The following is a 23,050-nucleotide window of genomic DNA, read 5'->3' as shown; positions in this document are numbered from 1 at the left end:
TGTCAGATGCAGAGATCCAGGGACAAGGAATATCGAATGCTGAATCAGAAACAATAAGAACGAGAGAGAGAGAGGGATGAAAGGCTTCTTCTCTTGGCTCTTCTGCTTTGGGTGCAGTAGGACGTGTTTCTCACATGTTCCTCCTAATTACCAGCAAGAAAGTTCTGCTCTTGCTGGGTTTGGTTTAGTAGTCAGCCCCATATGAATCACACTGAACACGCAATCCCACTCCTACCTGAGTGACAGCTAGCCGGCGCTCTGGCTTCTTCTTGTCCCTTTAAAATCTGAATCCAAGGGTAATGATTTATCAAACTCTTATTATCAAGAAAATGTCAAACGAAGGGCACCTTGCTCTGCACTGACGCAAACCCAATCTTTCCCAAGGAGCTATAGAAAGCTTTGCTCTTGGCTGAGCAAAATTCAGTCTATCAATCGCCTGTACTGCTGTTTTTACCTCCACCAGTTCAATCTGTTGCTATTTAAGACATGGTAAGTGCTTCTTTTTCCGTTTTTGAGATGTGGTGAAGGTGTGTGTGGCGGTGGGGGGGGGGGCAGTTTTTCTTTAGAATTTACTTTGGCTATACTCTATGTAGTTTCTATTTGTTAATTTCACATATTACTTCATGTAGAGAGTAACCGTCATGCAAAAGTATTCTAGGTTGTAGGTGAAGGAGCTTGTTTCAAATGGGAACTGTCCAGGGTTCTGAAAGACTACTTTCCGCTATGGAAAAAACCTGCACAACCTATAATATAGCCAACATAAGAAAAGAAAGGGAACGTATTCAGAAACGTATGTACTTCAGAGCTCAGTAAAATCGCTATTTAGTTCTATGCAGATGTTTCATTAGCTGACACTGTGTGGGTTTGGAGATTGTTAAAGATAAGAATACATACCAAGAAAACTGCATCGGGCACTTTTCTTCCTTTTGAAATATGACAGTATAAAACAAAAAGGGGCACACATTTTTAACAAGAAATTGTCAAATGGTGAGATTTACCAGCTTGTTTGGTTGAATATTGCTAGTTACAAACAATCAGGCTATCTGCTATTTTCGAAAATTTTAGATCTTTAAAAGGAGCATGATTTCGAAAGCTTATTTTAGAATAATAATCCAGCATTTGTTATGGTATAGAATATCCCTTCATCGTGTTGTCTTTTTTTCAATATTTAGAATGAATGTAGTAACTTCACTGGGCATATCGGGAATGCTAACCAATACTATTCCGTTTGGTTCCAGCATCTCTAGCTGCCTACAGGGCAGCTTGTTTATTGCCTATAAAAAAGCCAGTGTGCATTGTTGAATGACAGAAAGGAAATGGGGCGTAAAATTAAAGAATCTTTCTGCAACGGTGATAGGGGAAGGGAGCATTCTACAGTCGTGATGTGAAATCCAACAAGGTTTGGAGGCGCAGAGCTGTGGAAACATTGTGTAGAATTATAGGTTTGCAGTCTCTATTATTTTTGTCTCCCGGTTATCTTCTCAGAATATTAGCGTTTAATGTGATAAGGCGACCGAGGAGAGCCGTGTAGACTGAAAATACTGCAAAACGTTCCTAATCACTGTTACCAGCAAAATTGCATCGCAGTTTTATGCACAGTGCTTATTTGTGAAAAATCAAAAAAACAAAATTTCAACGCTTTTTTTGGGGGGGTGTAAAGTATGTTATATTGTCATTTTAGGATTACACCAGTCAAAAGGATATGAACAAGCAGGCCGTCAACAGCCCTGAAACAGTTGCCCTTGGACAAATTGAAAGTGCGGGAGTTATACGGACCAGCCCCGAAAATGAGCAGCAGAACCTACCTTCAAAAGCCCCATGCCAGTTGGCCCAGGTCTCCAGATCTCTCTCCAGCGACAACAAAATCTCTCTATCTGAAGAAGCCAAACAGAACGATTTTGAGAGGACCAAAATTGGCATCTGCAAGCTCAGCAGCACCCCAGTCCAAGCCAACTCCACCACCCGAAAGGATTCTGTAGAAACCTTTCCGCTAAAGAACATCCCCAGTGCAGGAAACCAAGGGCAAGCCAATATTCTTCACTGCAAAATCCCCCCTTTGCAAAGCACAGACGGCGAAGCTAATCAAAGTCTTGGTAAGAGCACACTGGAGCAAAACAATGCCAACAGCGGTTGGGTGACCATGAGCCAGAGCACCGTGGTTCTGGGCACAGATGGGAACACTTCTGTTCTGCCTGGCAGTGTTAACGGGGTAAGTTATTTCTCTGTCGCTTTCCCCGTCTCTAAGTGACCCGCGTGGATCACATGTGTGTTGACACCATTGAGCAAAGCTCGTTGAAGTACATATGTATTTGGATTCCAAGCTCTAAATGCCTAACACAAAAAAGGCTGATTTGGGCACAGTCCAAGGGAGTAACTACTGATAATCTCTCCCTCTCAAAAGGGCCCCTTTATAGAAAGAAAATGGTGTGACTGAAATTATGCGACGGGAGTCTCTTTACTGCTGATTAATAATAATTTATTAGCAATATGAACATGGATGATCGATAGTTCCAAGCTAATTCAAAGGCGGGTATTGAGCGGTGCTTGCCCCTAAAGCTCAGCTGCAATGGGGTGGTTCTCTTAAAATGGGCGATAAAAATGATCAGAATTTGCCTGGAACGAAATAACGAAGCTCAGAACACTTGTGGTTGAATTCGGTTGCACTTGGTCTCCTTCACGCTAGGAAGAAAAGTTTGTTTACCTAGTTTTTTTCAGGCGCACTCCCCCTTTCTGGCATCAAATGCCCACAGATTGCCCTGCCATTCACTGGCCCCGTTTATAAAGGCTTTGCATTGCGCTATCACCTCTGCGAATGTTATTGCCTGTTGTAACGCATTGGAAGCTGTAACCAAAAACAAGAACAAAATCAGCCAGCCATTCCGCAAACCCTACCAAACCTGTCCCTGACCAACCACCGGGCTGGGATTGGTGATCAATCACTCCCTCTCAGACAACTCAATCGTTATTTAGGATCAGTGAGAGGCTCCCAGGCATTGCTGAACGATGTGAAAATGTGGCTAACGCGCACCTGACACTCTCCCCGAGCAGGGGCCTCTCCCAATGGATTATAGTCTGGGAGACAGCCTTACTCCGGGGTTCAGAGCTCCTTGGTATTACCAATGCGATAGGAATGGCGCTGCGCTTTCTCTTCCACATGGACTGGGGACATTCATATTTAAAAATGAGGTCATTCAACAAAGATCTTTTGCTGGGGTGGGATAAAGCGGGAGAGCGAGAAGGCCTAGCTTTATACTAGACTAAAGGATGTTTCCATGCTACCAAACCGTGGTGGTGGTGGAGTTCTACTGACTCCACTGGCGAGCAGGATCTGACTCCTGAGGACCAATCAGCTCTGCCTCCCTGCGGGATCGTTCTCCTCAGAGCAGCACGATCCGCAGAAGAGCAAAGCCTCTCAGCTACAAGCCAAATATATCTAACCTGGGTTAGATTTTTTTTTTCCAGAAAGAATCGCAACAGAAATCAGTTCTCTGCCCATCGGTCAGGGGCTGGAATGAAAATTCAGGGCCCTAGAATTTAAATATCAGATACACCAGGAGAAAATTCACGGCTGTTCATTGAACTCACATGGAAGGATTAAGAAGCACTGGGCGGAATAGTTCTCTCTATCACCAATCCCTCCTCAATTTGAAACAATGCCCAAACTGAGGTCCTCTGTTGCTTCCACTGAAATCAATGACAAAAATCCTCAACAGGAACCAGATCCAGAGCTAGGTGATTGTATGCAATGAAACCGAGAGAGCACAGAATTATTGGTGTAGATTGCATGGGGGTGGGAGGGTGAAGACGAGGAGGCTGCTTGTTATATATAGTAATATCTCTTTGTATTGGATGTTTTCTCTCTCACACCTTCCCACAGCAGCTGGTCTGTAATAATGTCTTCTTGCGGGGCCAGCTAATTGCAAACCTGATATTTTTGTTTGATCTGAAAACAGCCATGTTGACAATGTGTTTTTCCTCTTCACCCTTCAGGATGACGATAAAGGGGATGAAAATAAAGCCCGAGGGAACTGGTCTACCAAGATGGACTTCATCCTCTCCATGGTGGGTTATGCAGTGGGGCTGGGCAATGTCTGGAGGTTCCCGTACCTGGCCTTTAAGAATGGGGGAGGTATGGCTTTTCCTATCTTTATACACCCTGCTGCTCTTCAAGCGATACTGAGCCAGCAAATAACTTGTCGGGGCGGGGAGGGGTGGGGGAAAGAGGAGGGGGGCGAGAGGAAAGTGCCTGGGAAAAGACCTCCCCCAGCACCTGCTCTTCAAAACATAGCAACGAATATCCTGTGTCAATCAAAGATTTAGGGCTAGACCAGACCATCGTTTTTTAAAAGCTAAAATTCACTTTATCAATGGCCCTTAGAAAATAGAATGGTCTTAGCATTTTTTAGAGGAGATGCTTTCCTAGTTAATACTGGCCAGAGACCGAGGAAATGAACAAACAGGTTGATAAAATTTGAGCAACGGATTTCACTTGACTAAGAACATTCCAGCCAAAGTACAAATAAAAATAAAATAAATATGTGAATTTAAATTCAATCGCCCAGAAGCGGTTCTAATCCAAAGACTTGGCTTTGGAATGCGAAGGTAAAATAGGAACCCAAAGTAAGTATAAAATAAGGGGAAATCTCTGCCAAATCTGAATAAAAATCAACCCTCAATAACATTTTAGTTTGAACTGCGCATTTATTTTAAAACCCATTTCGCTACCCGAGAAATAGTAATTTTTAAAAAATCTGAATGATGTTCAGCAAAGTAACACACACATAAAATAAATGTGATGAAAAAGCAGTGTGCAGTTCTGTGTTGCTTAAACCGTTTTATTGTAGAAAAAGCAATTTGACTTGAAAACATCGAATTCGATTAAAATAGCTTTTTCTGTTGCGTCCAACGAAATCTTACAGACAATTAGCGAGCGTTTTTTAAAAAAGAAAAACAGTTGCGGTAATCAAGCTACTCTTAGACTTACCACTGTCATAAGGTAAAATATCGTGGACGCGTGTAATTGTTTAAAATACCAGAAAGACTAAAAATCCTTCAGTTTGTGAGAAGTGAATCATTCACATTTCTGCCAAAGAATGAGGCAGAAATAAGTGTATGTAAAATTATGGGTTTTATTTCGCCCCCCCTTTTTTAAAAAAAATCACATTTTCCTCACGTATTGGAGTTGACTGTAAATATGAGAAATCAAGGATCGTACTGAATCTGGTATTTTCTTACTGGACGAAAATATGCTTATCTTATGACAGTCAGAATCTAGGGCTTCATCTTTTTCCTATTGCACTCAAGCCGATACAGTATTTTGCCATGGAACGTGTATGTACCTGTGTGTATATTCTCTGCATATATCGAACTGTGTATTACCTAATTGCACACAATCATGAATCTTCCCCTTTAAGAGCAGTTTTCCTGCAGTCGTGAGACTAAACTCTTTGAAAGGGATCCCTAATAGTTTAAATCACTGATCTGGAAATAAACTCCAGGAATGCAACCAGTATATATTAAAACAAACTTTTATCCTCATCAAGGTAGCAGCCAAGATGAATACGTGACTTTTCCAAAGAAGCCCATTTATTGCCTTGAGATCTGGCTCACCTGCTCAGGCAGTAGTTAGTAACTGTCTATAGTGGAGGTCACGCAAATTCGTGAAGCCTTCCATACAGAGGTTCTGTTGGGAAGCCTTGTATGTACGGCATGTAATGACTCTTCCCAAGCCTTTCTAGGGTTTGCTGGCGTTAACCAATTTCCTGTTGAATACAATTATGTTATTAGAAAGATTAAAAGAAAAAAAGACAGACAACATCGGAGAGGGACAGTGACTGGCATTCTCATTGTTACCCCTTCTGGGCGAGCACCACCAGCTCAGCTGTTACACAAGAGCGCACAGATGAGCAGGGCTCATCTCAGCCTCGATTTAGATCCCTTTTTCTAATAATACACCAGGATCTCCGCAGAATGGGTGTAAAGTTGCCTTATCCCCCACACTGATCACTCCAGGTGGTTGCACTAATGATTCTTGCCCTCACGCTCACCTGAGACTGGTTCCTTTCGAACACAGACAAGGAAACAAGACACAGTTGCAGTTTGATGATGAGGGGAATTAACCCCGATTTAATTAATTAGCGTCACCACCTGCAGCGAGCCTGGTATTCATTTCTAGGCAAAATAAGAAACCCTGGAATGTGGCAAAGTATAGAAATAAATTCGTAATGCTCCTGGAGAATGAATAAGGAGCGATTCAAATGATCAGAACAGGACTTTTCTCAAGACACCGTACTAGCCCTTCTTAATGAGTTAGTCAAACACATGGCGGTGACCAGTATGTTTAAGATGCATTTACTGAAACAAAACGCCCTACAGTGTCCCCTCTAAACAAGTACGCGGTGTTCTTTTTCATAGGCTAATACTCGATTGGAGTAGGTTCTCTTAAGGCTTCCTAAATGCTACGAATCTTTGTTAACTTGAATGCTGTTTGATGCTGAGAATTACACAGTTTGAGCACTTTCTCGCTGCAGTTCAGATCTTTCTTCTCTTTCCCCCAAGGTGCATTTCTCATCCCCTACTTGATGATGCTGGCTCTAGCTGGAATACCCATTTTCTTCCTGGAAGTTTCATTGGGGCAGTTTGCTAGTCAGGGACCTGTGTCTGTCTGGAAAGCTATCCCGGCCTTACAAGGTGAGCCTCAGCCTCCCTCTCCCCATCTCCCTTCATCTTTGAGGGAACTTCTGTCGAGAATTTTGAGTTGCCTGAAGCTTTAACAGACATTTGTAAAGGACTTTATTTGGTATGGCATTGTCACTTGAACCATGCATTGCAGTCTTCATTTGACCTTGCCCTCTTTCTTAGGAAATCCAAGTAATATTTTGTGTTAGATTTCACAATTATATCATTATTTTATATAACAGATTTTGAAAAAATATAGACTGATCTGTATTCAATAAGTGACTTGCATAGCCAACACTGGAGTGTTGTTGCTGGGCCACCTGTGAAATGTTTTTTGTATGTGCAACAGCTGAAAAATGTCTTTCTGTTTATGATAGGTCAGGTTTGGATATTTTACAGTCCATTGATAGTATATGTTTGTAATCATGAATACATATGATTGTACTAGCCTTCCATCTCCTTTCTTTTTCAGGCTGTGGCATTGCTATGCTGATCATCTCTGTTCTAATAGCCATATACTATAATATTATTATGTGCTATACACTTTTCTACCTTTTTGCATCCTTTGTCCCTGTATTACCCTGGGCTTCCTGCACCAACCCTTGGAACACGCCAGGCTGCAAAGATAAAAACAAACTCTTATTAGGTAAGTTGTGACATGCTTTTAAAAAAAATTGTTAAAGAACATTCCTTACAAGTTGGATCGGAGGACATTTTGTACCTATGAAATTGATTAGGGACTAACACTGCAGTCCTTATTTCGACAACATTCCCACTGAAGTCAGATCCTGAATATCATTGGCAGTATCATTTGATGCAGTTGGTTTAATCTTTATAATCATGCACTCTTGTCTCAGATCTGTTGGTTGAATTTTGTTTGCTTGTTTTATGTTGGAAAAAATTCAATAATAAAAAAGGCCCAAAATGACTTTTTGGCCAAAATGGATTTTTGTCAAATTTTTCCAGTTCTTCAATGAAAAATTGGAAGCTGGAAACCAAAATATTATTAGTGAAAAGTTTTGGTTTTCAGTAAAAGTTTTGGGCTTTTTATGAAAACCTACAATTTTTACCAAAAGTCAAAGAATTCACTGAAAACAGGTTTAGAAAACAGAAACAAAATCTAAAAACTGAAAATTAGTAGGGGGAAAAATTTTTACACTTCCCACAAAAATAAATGGCATTTTTTATCATCTCTTTTTAACAGTAATATGGTAGTTGCAAGTTCCTTTTAGGTTCCTTCCATCTGTGCTTCCAATATCAGATGAATTTTAGTGCATTCAGACTGGAAGTGCTATGGCAGTCACCTGCTTGTGCCGTGAAGCATTTCAATGAATCATTTATGATTAGGTATTATTTATTAAGTGCTGTTTATAAAATCTCTTTAACACAACAAATAATTTTTAAAACATTTTTTGGGAGGGTGGGGGGTAGAAGACACATGTAGTGGTTGATTCAGTACTGACAGGCTCAGTTGAGCCAGGTTCACCCACAAAGTAATCCCACGGCTTTAATTTCTAACTCACCAGGAATAAATCTTTCCCCAAATGTATGATCATTGCACAAGTTTCCTTACTGATCTGTTAGAGCAAAGCAGGCTAGAGTCACATGCTTCATTTTATGACACTGACCACTGTACCATCTACCAAAACTCTGCTGTAGCGAATTTAGGGCCCTGCCCAAATTTCATATAAGTAAATGGAAAGGCTCCCATTGACTTCAATAGGCTTCAGATCTGGGCTTTTATAAAATTGATACATTCAATATTAATTGAAGTATTTACATTGATTCATATTTTTAAACAAACTTACTTTAACTATGTTTGCATCTCTATTGTGTCTGAGTCCTGAAAATATTCTAGCAAAGGAGAATGCTAGCAAGAATGGTCACTTGCTCATTACTCAATAGTGGATTTTAAGTGGCCGTTTAAGGAAAGGCCAGTTTCCAATTTGTAACTGGACTGTTTAGCCTGAGTACCTGATTCCAAGAGTTTCATTTGGTCAGGGAAAGGGAACCTACTAAGTGGCTTGTGTATCCAATCTAACTTGCTTGCATTGCAAATCTTAAAAACTCACAATACACTATGCACACAGATTCAGAATTATTTACAGACATTATTCAATACCTAATTTCAAATAACTAATAAATTCAAGAAATCCGTGACCTGTTAGTTAATGATGCACAAACTGGATAGGGAGAAAAATTAATGGAATACATTACAGCTTATGATTTATTTGCTCAGCTTTACAGGACACAATGACAACATAATAAGAAACAAGGATATTGCTTCTGAGGTTTAAACCCCCATGTTGTATGGATATAGGGCTCCTAGGCACTAGGGTAATACACATACTTTATAATAACTAGAATAATGAGTTAGGGAAATTTTAATAATTACCGATCATGCACTGGAGGTCTGAACTCCTAGGATTTGGTTCTATACTGTTGATGTCAATAGAAAAGGGCATTTAGGGACCAATTTCACAATGGAACCACAGGGACAATTTCAGTCCTGATGCAATCTCAGTTGTTTCGATGGAGTTGAGTGCTTATGCTAGGGTTGCATTTGATCCATAGTACAATCTGATTCATACTTCTAATGTTCTGAAGTCTGTTTTTCACCTCTGCCTGGGTTCTCCAGATAAGCAGCCCCCCTTGTCTTCTCTTGCACCTAGCAAAGATAGCTGCTGAACTGTGTGCTAATTCTGTAAAGCCAATGAATGATTTTCATATATTTGCTTGAAAATTTGTAAACATTGGCCTCTTTTAAAGATGAAAATGTAAAGCATTAAACTCCCTTAAAAATATTTAATTTCCTCGATGTCAAAGAAGCCTGAGAAAGTACAATCTGAATGCAGTGCTATGGCTCCCATTCAGCAAAGCACTCGAGCAATGTGCTTATCCTTAAGTATGAATTGCCCATGGAAGACTGTGTGACTCCTCAGGTGCTTAAAGTTAAGCTTGGTCTTAAATGGGTTGTTAAATATGAGGGCATTATCTCATAAAGATATAGCACAGGGATGATCAGATCTCATTTTAAGGATAATTTATTTCTATTTGTAAAGTTAGGGTGTGCCAACTGCAGGTTTTCCTGTTGGCTTAATGTGATCAATTTCTCTGGCACATTTATCCTTCAACTTGCTCAGCAACTGTAAGGTTTTGTCTATCTTTAAAAAATAGTGTCAAGTCTTGAAAGGCCAGAGATTGGTTTCAGCTTTCTTCTACAGAAAAACAAGCACAGTTATCACTGGACTCAATTAAATTGCTCTTGTCTTTCCTGATTTCAAAAAAGTATGATTTTAATTATTAATGTTTGTCCATGTAAATGTAATTTCTTGTTAACATCTTCCAAGGTAACGTAACCATTATTTCTGTTATATGTTTGGTTTTGATCAATAGCACTGCACGAGAAGACTTATGTGTACATGACTGCAGGGGGCTTATACGTGAAAGTACAATTGTGCCCTCTGCTGATTTTAAGAGGATAGTGCAAGGAAACCAAAAGCTTTCCAGAACTAAGCTAAACATTAATGCTGTGCAGAGTTGCTGCAGTGCAGCAAAAGTGACCTTAGGTGTCATCCTATAAAACCTACTAGGGAGCTGGTTGCAGTTAGATGTGTAGCTTAATATTTTCTGTTTGTTGCATGGATTTCAAAGCTACTTACTGTTGTGCTCATTGTGCTATGACTCTCTAAGGCTTATTCTCATGGGAAATGGGGAGAGATGATTCTCATACATCTGTATAATATATTCTGTGTGTGTCGGCAAGGTGTATGTGTAAAGGCACACATGGTTTTAGATTGGATTGGAAGATTTTCTTTAAATAGCAATTTTAGTTATTGTGTCTTGTATATTTGTGTACTTTGCATGCACAGATAGACACTATAATAATAATTCGATTTAAGGAAAACCTTCCAATCCAATCTAAAACCGTGTGCACCTGTACATATACCCCTTGCTCTCACCTGTGCGTGCAGGCATGCACGCTCACAGGGAATATATTATACAGAAGTATTAGAATTGTCTCTCCCCATTTCCAATTAGAATAAGCTTTAGAGAGCCATAGCTCTATGATCACAACAGTAAGTAGCTTTGAAATCTGTGCTACAAACAGAAAATATCAAGTTATACATCTAACTGTACCAAGCTCATAGTAGGTTTCAGAAGGTGACACCTACGATCACTTTTGCTGGTCTCCATATCCTCCTGCAGGTAGAGCTCAGGTGAACCATGGAAGTGGCAATATCATTAGAGTCTGGGGGAAGGAAAATGACAGCTCAACACATCCTTCTTTACTGGTTGCTTTGCAGTGTGACAATATCCATTTCAGAGAAGTCTGGGTTTTCCTCTTACTATTATTTCCTTTTCTTCTTGAGCTTGGCTGTGTCATGCAATACAAATGGGAAGTGACGCCCTGCTGACAATACTTAAACAGCTATAAAATATTTTTGTATTTCACGTTTCTTTTTTATGGTCTCAAATAATTACTGGCAATTTTAATAATTATATCTTCAGGGAGGAGTTACAGAATCAGACTCATTCTGTGTAGTGTAACTGAACATAGTGGTTTAGAATTATGTAAGTTCTGAGTTAGGGAGTTGTTGAGCTTCAGAAGATAATATGGATAAATATTGAGAGAGAAAGAGAGACTATGTCAGCTGTCTGCTGGCAATTCAGCTTGTAAAATTTATATTTCCTACTCAAATGAAATACTCTTGAATTAACAAACTTGTTTGTTTTAATTTTGTTGATGATCTTTGGGAACGTTGGCAAAGACAGTCATAGCTGTAATCACAGGGGGTTTCAGTTCAAACAAAAGTAGCTCCAGATCACATATGGATCCAGATCCAATTTGAAGATCCTTAAAGTCTGGGGGTTTTCATATCTAGAATTTATTTGTATGTTGTAAGGATAAGCATTGATGTGACGCTTATATCGGAATCTAAAGTCACCCAGAATAGATCTAAGGTTTTGGTTTGGACCCATATGTGGCTAAGATTCAACCATATTATCTTAATTAATATTTACAGTGGTGTGTTTTGGAGTACAATTGTTTTTCATAGGTATAATTTTTGTTGGATCTCTCTCTGTATTTACATCTGCTTAGTGGATGGGACTCCTGGGTTCTGTTCTCAGTATTACCACAGATTAACATTGTCCTTGAATGAGTGAACTGGGGGTCAATTCTGCATTATTTGCTCACCCACATACCCATATCTCCCATTGACTAAGTCCCTAATCCTCTCTGTGCCTTAGATTACCCATTGGTGGAAAAAAAGGATAACAATGCCAACTATCTCAGATGGGTATTGAGTCTTAATAAAAATTATATTTATAAAATGATTTGAGATCCTTGTTTCAAGGGGCTATAGAAATGTAACATGTCACCATTAAATAGATCTACATGATACAGTGTATGTTCAGAGTTGTCCCCATCAGTCTTGAAAATGTTTAGTCCAGTACTTTCCTTCCTTTATTGGTACCTTTTCTTAACAGATTCGTGCATCATTGGTGATCACCCAAAAATACAGATTAAGAACTCTACTTTCTGTATGAGTGCCTATCCAAACTTGACAATGGTTAACTTCACCAGCCAAGGAAACAAGACTTTTGTCAGTGGAAGTGAAGAGTACTTCAAGTAAGACCCCTATTTGATTAGAAAATGTCAGGTTATTTTTCTGCTAATAAAGTCTTGGGGTTAAATTGGGTGGGTCATTTATAACTGGTTCCAGAAGACTGGAACTACAGCATGTGAGAACTGACCTCCAGCCATGAAGGGTAAAAAAGCTAAGTTTCAAGAGAAAAAGGAGAACCTTTTTGTTTTGTTTGTACAGCACCTTACACAATGCAGTCCAGGTCCATGACTGTCTCTCTCAGGCACTGCCACTGCACATAAATAAAAAACAACAATAATTATTAATAAAAGGTATAATAATGCAAGATGAAATTCACTGAAGCCTTTGGGGTAGATCAGAGAAACTTCTCAGCACTATAAGCAGTGTCTAATGTAGATCCTTTTATACTGGGAGAATGTAGCTTGCAATCATTGTCACTAACTTTTTGACTCTCAGGTACTTTGTATTGAAGATTTCTGGCGGGATTGAATATCCTGGTGAAATCAGGTGGCCCTTGGCACTTGCTCTCTTTCTGGCTTGGGCGATTGTGTACGCATCCCTGGCTAAAGGAATCAAGACATCAGGAAAAGTGAGAATATTTCTTTACCAGAGTAAACCAGTAACAGTACACTATGTTGCTTTAAATCCATAGCACTTATAGTTTAAGACAGTGAATCAGTTGGAAGTTGCTAAAAGCAAAAGTTTTATGGGACCTTACTGGAAGTTGAACTTTCTAAGTACCATCTCCAGGGCCAGTGGAAAACGGCAGGAAGAGATGCTGGTGTTACTCTATGGAACATTTTGAGAGGAGATGATCCCATGTTATGGGAAGTTTGTAAAGTGATCTCATTTTGAATCCAGGCCTATTTTCCTTGTACACTCAAGGTTGGAGCTGGGCAAAATGTTTTGACAAAAACCATTTTTGTGCAAAAATGCAGATTTGGTGACATTGAAACATTTTGAAAATTTGTGTTGATTTCACTTAATCGTTCTGGTAAACAATTATGAAAAAAATGAAATATTTCATTTTGATATTAAAAACATTTTGATTTTTGATTCAAATGATTTATCATTTCAAAATCTTCTTTCACTTTAAGAAAATTTAAAAAATATTAATTCTTAAAATCAAAATAAAACATTTTGTTTGACGGAAACCATTTTCTTTCTTTTTGATTTGCCAACAATTTTGAAAAGTGCCATTTTTGGTTCAACTCAAAATGATTTTTTGGAATTGCCACGGAAACAAAACATCTGTTTTTTGCCCAGCTCTACTCAAGACTTCTGTTCACTTTAGGGGGAGTTCTTAGTGCAGGATTGTGTCCCAGATGGTTAACTTAACTCGTCAGTTCTCAAACTGTGGGTTGGGACCCCACAGTGGGTCACAAACCTGTTTTAATGGGGTCTCCAGGGCTGGTGTTAGACTTGTTGGGGTCTGGATCAAGCCCAAGTGTGACTGCCCAAAGCTAAAGCCAAAGTGCAAGCCACAACACTTGGGGCCAAAGCCAAAGCTCAAGGGCTTCAGCCCCGGGTGGCAGGGCTCAGGTTATAGGCCCCACACCTGGGGCTGAAGCCCTTGGGTTTGGCTTTGCACCCTCTTCCCGTTCCGCAGTTGGGCTTGGGCAGGCTCACGCTTTGGTCCCCCATCCTGGGGTTGTGTAGTAATTTTTGTTGTCAGAAGGGTGTCGTGGTGCAGTGAATTTTGAGAACCCCTGATAACTAAATTTCAGTGAAATGTTCTATTACCATTTGCTCCTACATTCCTGATTAACTAGAAAGCCACGGGAAATTGGCACATCTTTTTGGTGGGATGTTCACTCCCAGATCTTCAGAGGCTTTAACAGAGATCCACTTCTTTTTAATGTATTTGGCAATTATGTTTCCAGGAGACTTGGACAACCTTTCATATTTCTGTTCAGTGTTCATAATTAAAGCCTCATTAACAGTTACAGTGACACTTATGCAGTTATGGGAAATGTCTATGCAATAACAATAATTTCTGCAGTCATGGAAATTAAGCAACTTCACTTCATAGACTGGGGGAATCAAGTTAAAATCTGAGTCCAGACACCCCTTGTTTCTCAGGAAACAGTCATTACAGTGTAGCTGTGGAATTTCAGACATGCCATCTCTTGCTAATTGATCATGAGAGGCACAATTTCTAACTAAAATTAAGTCTCATTCATGATCTTGCGAGAGAACTCTATGTCAGGAATTTTTTTTTCAGGCACTGCACAAATGCGTTTCAAATCAAACAGGAGTTACCCCATCCTAAACAAAGAAATGTCATTTCTCCACCAGGAAGTTAATTCTAAAGTACTTTGAAAGAAAATGATAATTCATTTACATATCAGATAAACAAAGTTAACAAGCTACACACCAGCCAGGAAGAGAAACTTCATCTGAGATAGAAGAAGAGGAGGGCCAACCCTCAAATAAGCATCAACTGGGAAAAAAAAAAACATGACATATAGAGTTCTAAAAGTGAGGCTTCGTTTTACTTAGAAATGCTATCAGCCGCCCCAGGTGTGGCCAGGGCTTCAGCTGTCAGCCCTGGGCAGCTGCTCCCTTGTCAGCCTGGGAAGTGGGAGAGGGATCCCGACTTCAGCACCCTCAGGCCTGCAGAGGGTGAAGAACCCTAAGGAGCAGAGGTGAGGCTGAAGGCTGCAGAGAGGGGGCTGAAATGAAGAGGATGAGGGCTGGGGGGGCTGTACTGATGATGGGGTGAGAGCTGGGAGGATGAACTGAGGGCAGTAGGGGTCGATACAGCGTGGGGGGGGTTGAACTGAGGTAGTGGTCATGGGGACTATGGGGCTGTACTGAGAGGGGTTGGGTGGGGAGAAAACTGCTAGGGGATTGGGAGACAGGATTAATTGCTGGACAGGAGTTGGGCAGATGTGAGGGTGAGAGCTCCTGCAGCAAAGGCCAAAAATCACCTTATCCAGTACTTGTGGGGGAATGGGCAACGTTAATTGTCACATGCACACACCACGGGGGAGTTCAAAAATCAAGAGACTGACCTAAAAATACAATGTAATCTTTTTTTTAAAAATGTCATTTTAAGGCCAATCTCATGATTTTGGGGGGTCCGACTCAGGATTTTTGATCTCTTGAAGTTGGCCATGCTGGAATTTCCAGGGGTGGGAGCAGGGCTTGGTCACTCCAAGTGTGATGGGAAAAGTTGCTTTGTGAAGGGTGTGGGCAAGGAGAGAGAAGATCTAGAAATGAATAAACTGAGACTTGCATGTAGTAATAAAACTGGTTCTTTTAATGAACCTAGAGTGCATGAAAAATTCTGGCTTGTCAGCACTGAAGATTGAAATTCTCCATTAGCCACAGAACAGGTTTAGTCTGGGCAGAAGTAACAAGGCTCCAGGGCCCTACCAGTCTGCCACAAGCAGATTGCCCTTAGGGTTCACTTCCTGTAGGAAAAGAGGGTCATTCAGTCTCCAAGCCACTTGAGTTCTTGGTTTCCTTACTGTGATTGGGTGTCCCCTCCATACAAGACCAGAAGGGGTCAAGGCAGCTAGATAGGCCAATTAATTGCTTAGGTTGTGCCTGGTGGAGGGGCCAGGGAGCAGGGATTAATTGGACAAGGCTCAGCTGGACAGGAACACCTGGGGCTGAATAAAGCCCAGGAGCTGAGAGCAGAAAGGGGCTGTAAGGGAAGTAGTCTGCAGTTACTCTCTGGGAGAAGGGAGGTGTGTTTGGGGCTATAGAGGCAAGTAGCCTACAGTTGCTCTCTGGGAGTTGTGCAGCTGGCAAACCCAGAGAGGGAGAAGAGCTAGAAAGGTAGGAAATGCTCAGGGAAAAGCACCAAGGTATAGGATAGTGCAGACTTTGGCTGCTGATCAAAGGGCCTCTGAGCTAGAACCCAGAGTAGAGGGTGGATCTGCGTTCTCCTGCGCGCCACTGAGGAAGTGGCACAGACCAGGCAGGGAAGAGTGGACTGTCTGGGACAGTTCACCCTGAAAGACTTGTGATACCTTGGAAAGGGAGGACTATAGTGACCTGGCTCAAAGCTGCAGTTCCTGGAGCAAGAGGGGCTACAGGCTAGAGAGGGACGATAGGTGGAGAGATTGCCAGAGGAGGGCACAGCACCTGCTAGGAGCTAATCCTCAGAGTGGCCAAGAGGAGGCACCCTAGCAGCGAGTGGAGCCTGTGACACCTGCCAAGACTGTCTGGAAAGGTGCCGGTTAACGTGAGTTCTAGCAATGGATTTCTATCACTCGGGTAATCTGTTCACTAGGAACTAGACGGAGACTGTCAATTAATCTCCAAGCGTTGAGTAGCCAACGTATTGCAGCATCACTCAGGGACTACTGACCTGTTCTTGACTTGAATCAGTCATTTAGGCCTAGCCTATGTGAGAAAGTTGTACCCATTTAACTTCAATAATTTTTTAAGCTCATTGAAGTTAAACTGCTGGAAACCCTCATGTGGACCCTCTTACTTTGGTTGAAGAGAGATTTATTTCCGTTTAGCTTAAACCAATTCTTAAGATTAAACTGAAATGAGCCTGGTTTAAACTGAAATGAGTGTCCATGAAGACTTCTGTACCAATTTACCTAAATAGGTTTAAAATGACACATTTAAATCAGTGCAACTTCCTCATGCAGACAAGCCCTTAGAGATGAAAGGCTGGGCCATCCAGTTTTTCTAGTTACTGGGCTACCTTCATGTCTAGTGTTACTCCTCTGACATTAAAGGAGTTATACCAGGGGTGAATGGTGCCCAGGGTTTTCATAATAGTCCTGTGTCTCCAGTTGGGGTAGGGTGTTCGTTTGGTAGAATGCGCTTTTTAATGATGCTCCCTTTCAACTAGTACAAGCCAAATTCAGATCTTAAAAGCAATTTGGATGAAATAAAAGAAAGGGATGTAGAATTATCCCCTTTTCTATTTTTTATTTTTTAATTGGAAATGTTCTTCTGCAAAGGCTGTCTACCATAATACGGGAAGCCGTGCACTGAATTAGGAAGACAGACAGTGGCAATCTTAGTTTTCACCTGAATTAATTAGAAAAATGGCATATTTCAGGTATCTGAAACCTGGAGCATCTTATTTTTCTTTTAATTGCAATTTTCCACTGGCCACAATCGTAAGCTTTGCAACTGCATGCTCCTTATGGATAAATAATTATTATTCAGTGAAAACAATATTCTTGTATTTCCAGTCAGATGTGTATCTATTCTGGGAATAACTCAGTGCTGCGCTGTCTACTGCCAACTCAAAATCTAGGCATTTTTGAATTTTTTTTTTTTTTTTTGGAAAAGCTTAATATTAAGATTCCTAACCAGAAACCCCTCCAAATTTGCAGTTAGTCATGACTTATTCATTTGCTATGCATTTATATCAATATTAATTATGATATATTAATGTGCATGTTATCTATAACTGTGTTAATAATGTGCTGAGTGTTTATCAACTGAAGTTCCATGAAAAATGCTTCCAGTGTCCTTAAAGTCAATACAGATTTTGAGATTGTGTTTTCATTAAGATGTTTCTTCCACACATCCCATGATCACAAATATTCTGTGATTATACATATTTTCATAACTAAGTGATTTAGGACATAAAATGATTACCGCACAGATTTTAAATATTTACAGCAAAATGACCTGGGACAAGAACTATTTGCTGACGAAATTCACGTACAATTTGGAATGAGTGAATACAGAGAATTGTGATCTGTTTGTAGGCTGAAAAAAGAGATGAAATAGTTTACTCAACAGATGTAATTAATTTATTTGCCCAGCACTAGATTTTATCTAGTAATTAAATTATTTTATCATATTGTCTTTTTGGCATGGTTATGAAATATATAAATGATTATGCTTTGGCACAGTTGTAACTTTATATTAACACAGCAATGAGAAAAAAACCCAACGATATGGCCCCTAGGTGCTACATGTATTCCAATGAAACTCTCCAGCAGGGGTTCCTTGTACAAAAGCTTAGGAGACAGAGAGGAGAAGGCTGCCAATGGAGTAAGAGTGAGAGCAATTGCTGATCTGCAAATGGGTTCAAGTGAAATAGAAGCTGGGAAGGTATGTTCAAAAGTCCTCTCAGTTAAGGGGTTGAGGTGGAGGATCTCAGTCTCAATAAGAGATTCAGGAGCTGCAAGATATAAAATATTTCAGTTTTTAGACCCTAAACCATAGCCTCTAGTAGATCTTGACTCATTCAGCTTTTTTAATATGACCAACTGGAAAAACTCTACATATCAAGCTATGTGTGCTGAATAATTCATAATTAAATGATAGATCAAATGTATTCAGATCATTAGATACTTAGGGCCTGATGCAAAGCTCATTGAAGTTAATGGGATTATTTTCACTGACTTCAATGAGTTTTGGATATATAATTCTTAAGAGGTGCAAACAACAACACTGCAGATTTAGCCAATATTGGAAAATGACATAGGTTAGATTCTTCACCAGTGTAAAGTGGCATAGCTCACTTAATTCTCATAGAGCTGTGTTGATTTGCACCAGCTGAGAATGTTTGAATTTGGTTGTAAACTCCAGCTTTTATCTCTCCTCCTTTTCCTCCTAACTATCTAGCACCCCAGCTCTCTGCACCTAATCTTTAGTGCCTTGGTTATTGCCACTAGCAAGAAGTGGTGCAAAAGTGACAGCATTGTCAGGATCCCTGGGAAATAAACCTGTTGTCTTCCCACTCCGCTGCTCCTCTGTGTCTGTGTATGTGGCTGGAAAATTGTTATTTCTAGGCAGTGGTGGACTACTCTTATTTTTGTCTCCTCATATAGATCCAAATCAATAACCTTTTGTGGTCTTTCTAGGTCGTGTATTTTACTGCTACATTCCCTTATGTAGTGCTCATCATCCTGCTTATCAGAGGAGTAACCTTGCCAGGAGCTGGGGCTGGAATCTGGTACTTCATCACACCTAAGTGGGAGAAACTAATTGATGCTATGGTGGGCTCATTATTCCACTTACAACACTTTGATAGGGAAAATAAACTCATATAGACTTATTACTGTTTGTTACAAACATATCTGGAGTATTGGTGTTTGAAAATGTCATCTGTGAAATCTTGTTCTCATATCACTAATTTATTATGTGTTTCATTGTGTTACATTAAGAGTGTTACACACACAGAGTGACTGTTGGTGTGTGTGTGTCTGTCTGTCTGTCTGTCTGTGTGGTATTTATAATGCATTATTTCATTTTCTATTAGAATATGTTATGTATATCTTAGGTGACTTCCCCCAAGCAGGGTGTTTCAGAATAGAAGTGTGATGAATGACACAAATTGGAGAAATAATAAGTAAAGAAGAGGACAGGTCACTGATACAGAGTGATCTGGATAGCTTGGTAAACTGGAAGCAAGCAAATCATTTGTGTTTTAATATGACTGAATGTAAATGTATACTTCTGGGAACAAAGATAATCCATACTTACATACTAAGTTTAGGTTAGATTTTTAGCGATCAAATTCAAGTCTGAGCTAGGGTTGGAGTTCAGGTTCGGAAAATTAACACTGAAATCAGTTCAGGTGTTGTAGCAAGATTTTTGACTTCAAATTGCTGATATCTAAGGAAATCTGCCAATTTTCCAAGACGTAAATCATCTTCACTGACACGATGTTGGGCCACTGGTTGTATCTGAAACACAGGTGGAAAATCGTTCCCTTCTGGTTATGTTTTATTGGTTCCTTTTTTTCTTCATAGCCACTTTGCTTATATTGGATTGTTTTTAACCCTGTGTTGTTACGAGTAGTAAATCTTTTCAACTCCTCCAGTTTATACAGTGAAATAAGTGGACAGATTTCCAAAAAACTTCTGAAAATCTGTCCCATAAGTGTCCCAGTGAGAGCTGCTGGGAGTGAAGCACTTTTGGAAATATGGCCCTTATTTAGGTGCCTAAATAGTAGAGCTAGTTTTAAAACCCTTAACATTTTTAGATTTTAACAAAAATATTTTTTTTCAAGTTTCAAACAATCAAAATTTTGATGACATTTTTCAGTTAGGACAAAAACAACAATCCTCTTTACTGCTGGACACAAAACCCAACATTTGGACAAGTTTTGGTTCATTTGTGTTGAAAATAAAATATTAAAATTTTGACGCAATAAAATTATGAAACATTTGAAAAATGTTGACCTGCTGTCCTAAATGAGGTGCTGATCGCTCTTGAAAATCAGGCCACAACTGCAGTGCTAAGCACTTGAATATCAGGCCCATAAATGCATTTGAGGCCTATGCTCATGTTCTGTAGAAAATAACCTGTAATGACCTATAGCATGGACAGTGCTTGATATTTTTATTTTTAAAAGCCTTGATCCCAGGTATATTTTCATCTGATATGATGAAATTCATACCTCGCTGGTGAGTGCCCACAACTCCCACTGAAACCAGAGCTGAACTTGGCTCATGGTGTCTAATTTAGTTAACACAAAGTAGAGTTACTTCCTTGCATCAAGAGGAGAAAATTCCATTTTGACTGGATTTGGGGATCTGATAGATAACCTACTGGTATTTGACTGAAGTTTTTTTTCCTCTAGATCTGCATTTTCTTTATTGAACACAGGTAAATCCATTCTGTACAAAACAGAATGGAATTTACTGAATATCTGTTTTCTATATTTGCCAAAGGTTATATTCTCTCCTCAGATAGGTGCATCATTCTTGTTCAAGCTAATGTCCAGTTATCAAATAGGCACCATCCATTTGAGGGCAGAATTTGGCCATAAATTGCTGTCTTATTAACATCAATTGTGTTTTGAGTTTATTTAAACCATTGGTGTTAACACCTTGACTGTAATGTTTAATGGCAACATTGATTTCATTAGCCTGTCCAAAGCCCTTCACTGAAGCTGACTCTCTTTTTTTCTCCTGTGCTTTCTTAGGTGTGGAAAGACGCTGCCACTCAGATTTTCTTCTCATTATCTGCTGCATGGGGAGGTCTAATTACTCTCTCTTCATATAACAAATTCCATAATAATTGCTACAGGTATGGAGAGGTTAAATCAATCAATATTATTCAAGACAGACCATTAAGTAGCTTAAATCCAAAATGTGATCTTCCTCTGATTTGTTGAAATCTGGTTGAAAAGGGTCCCCTTTTGTTGTAGTTTTTTATTTCAAAACCCACCACTCCCAAAATGTGCATTGAGCTCACCATAGTCCCTGTGGGACATTTGTTCTCATTACAAACAGTCAGTCCCAGGATGAAAAGCAATCCAGAAAGCTGTCAAGGACTCTGGGCAGTGTCATGAAATCCAGCAGAATTGATGATCTCCCCTGAAGGGCGACTCACGATTAGAATTAGGTTAGGGTCAAGCTGTATTGAGAGATTGTGAGTGGGTAATACTCAGTTTCTACTTATGTGATTCCTGTTTCTAACAAGCTGCTTATTACTCTTGCAGTTTCATTTACACCAATGTTACATTTTTAAAAAAAATCTCCTCAAGGTCACAAACTTAGAACCTTTTCTCCCTCCCCACCCCCATCCAAAAGTCTCCTATTTCATTGGTTGAAAAAGTTGTCCTTACTCAGATTAGTGTTTTCCTCAGAAAACCTATAAAAGAAATGGTAATTTAAAAAGTGTCATTATTAAGATGCATGAAATGCCTATGAGAACGATTAACTCACTTGCTGTTACATTTCTCTGCCCCACCACCTTTGCTTCACTGATAGACTGCCTTTTTAAGAAGCAGTCCTTCCATCAAAGCAAAACTCCCACTGATTTCCAGAGGAGTGATTAGGCGCTGATTCAGGAAAGCATTCCTATTCAGAACAGCTTTTAAGCACATGGACTTAAGCGTATCTTCAAGTACTTTTCTGAATCAAGACATTAGATTGTAAGCTTGTTAGGGCAAGGACCTTATCTTTAATGTCTGTGAAGCACAGAGCACGTTTTTGGCACTACTTACATGGTAAGTATATTTCTGCATATCTTTAAGTCCCTGGACCAAGATTTTTCAAAAAATAAAGCTGAAAATTAATCTCCTAAATTCCTAACTAGCTACCTAAATGCATGGTCTGATTTTTCAAAAGAGCTGAGGGCACAACAGCACCCTCTGAGTTCTAATTTTAGGTTTTATTTTTTAAAAATCTTGGGCCCAGGTCTTGGATTATTAATGCTGTCTGGACTCTTCTAATCTTGGAAAAACAATGCTCCAGAACATAAGGAGAACATGCAGGTGCAAAAACACAATATGTCATCTTCCTGTTCTGGTGGCTTAGTGTATTAATTAGCTAGTGGCTTAATACATTTGGAAAATATTTGCTGAACTTCAAAATTAAAGGTACACTACCAAGTTGAAAAAAAAAAAGAAAAAATTCTCACATTATTAATAAATCTCATCATATTAAAGCTAAAAGAAATTTCAGAAGCTTAGTGCTTTTTCACCTACTGGTTTACTTTTACATTTCACACAGCTTGGATAGTAAAATAGGGCACATCAGTTTTTCTCTTTATATAATCAGTTTTGTTTTCCAATTGGTTCATTCTAGAATGGCAAAGGCAAGTTTAATTATTTTTTTAAAAAAAATATTTTCACTTACATTTCTTTTTTTAAACTTCATGAAACCATTTATAACTGTACCAGCCTTGCTTAAATCCACTTTGTAACACATACCCTAAATTTTGGGCCTAAAACTCTTTGATCATGTCCCTTTAACTGAAACAATGGATAATGCTTCCTACTTTCTCTTTCTCTCTCCTTTTAAGGCTTGTCCCAGCCAAAACCCTTCCTTTGGAACAAGATTAGCACACAGTGATCTCCTTCCAAACAG

At 39.6% G+C, this 23,050-nt stretch overlaps 1 protein-coding gene across 1 annotated transcript in view; it reads left to right on the top strand.

Moving 5' to 3' along the window:
• Positions 1-6,566: 6,566 nt before the first annotated feature.
• SLC6A5 (solute carrier family 6 member 5) overlaps positions 6,567-23,050 on the top strand; it is a 44,491-nt gene continuing 28,007 nt past the window's right edge. The window contains exons 1-6 of the mRNA XM_077820142.1: positions 6,567-6,690; positions 7,151-7,324; positions 12,172-12,313; positions 12,747-12,879; positions 19,091-19,225; positions 21,160-21,263. Coding sequence (XP_077676268.1) covers positions 6,582-6,690; positions 7,151-7,324; positions 12,172-12,313; positions 12,747-12,879; positions 19,091-19,225; positions 21,160-21,263 — 797 coding nt within the window. The 5' untranslated portion in view covers positions 6,567-6,581. The remainder of the gene's footprint in view (positions 6,691-7,150; positions 7,325-12,171; positions 12,314-12,746; positions 12,880-19,090; positions 19,226-21,159; positions 21,264-23,050) is intronic.

The sequence above is a fragment of the Eretmochelys imbricata genome, chromosome 6 (assembly GCF_965152235.1).
Source record: "Eretmochelys imbricata isolate rEreImb1 chromosome 6, rEreImb1.hap1, whole genome shotgun sequence".
In the NCBI taxonomy this organism is placed as follows: Eukaryota; Metazoa; Chordata; order Testudines; family Cheloniidae; genus Eretmochelys; species Eretmochelys imbricata.
The sequence above is the reverse complement of the archived record's forward strand: the minus strand, read 5'-3'. Positions and strand labels throughout refer to the sequence as shown.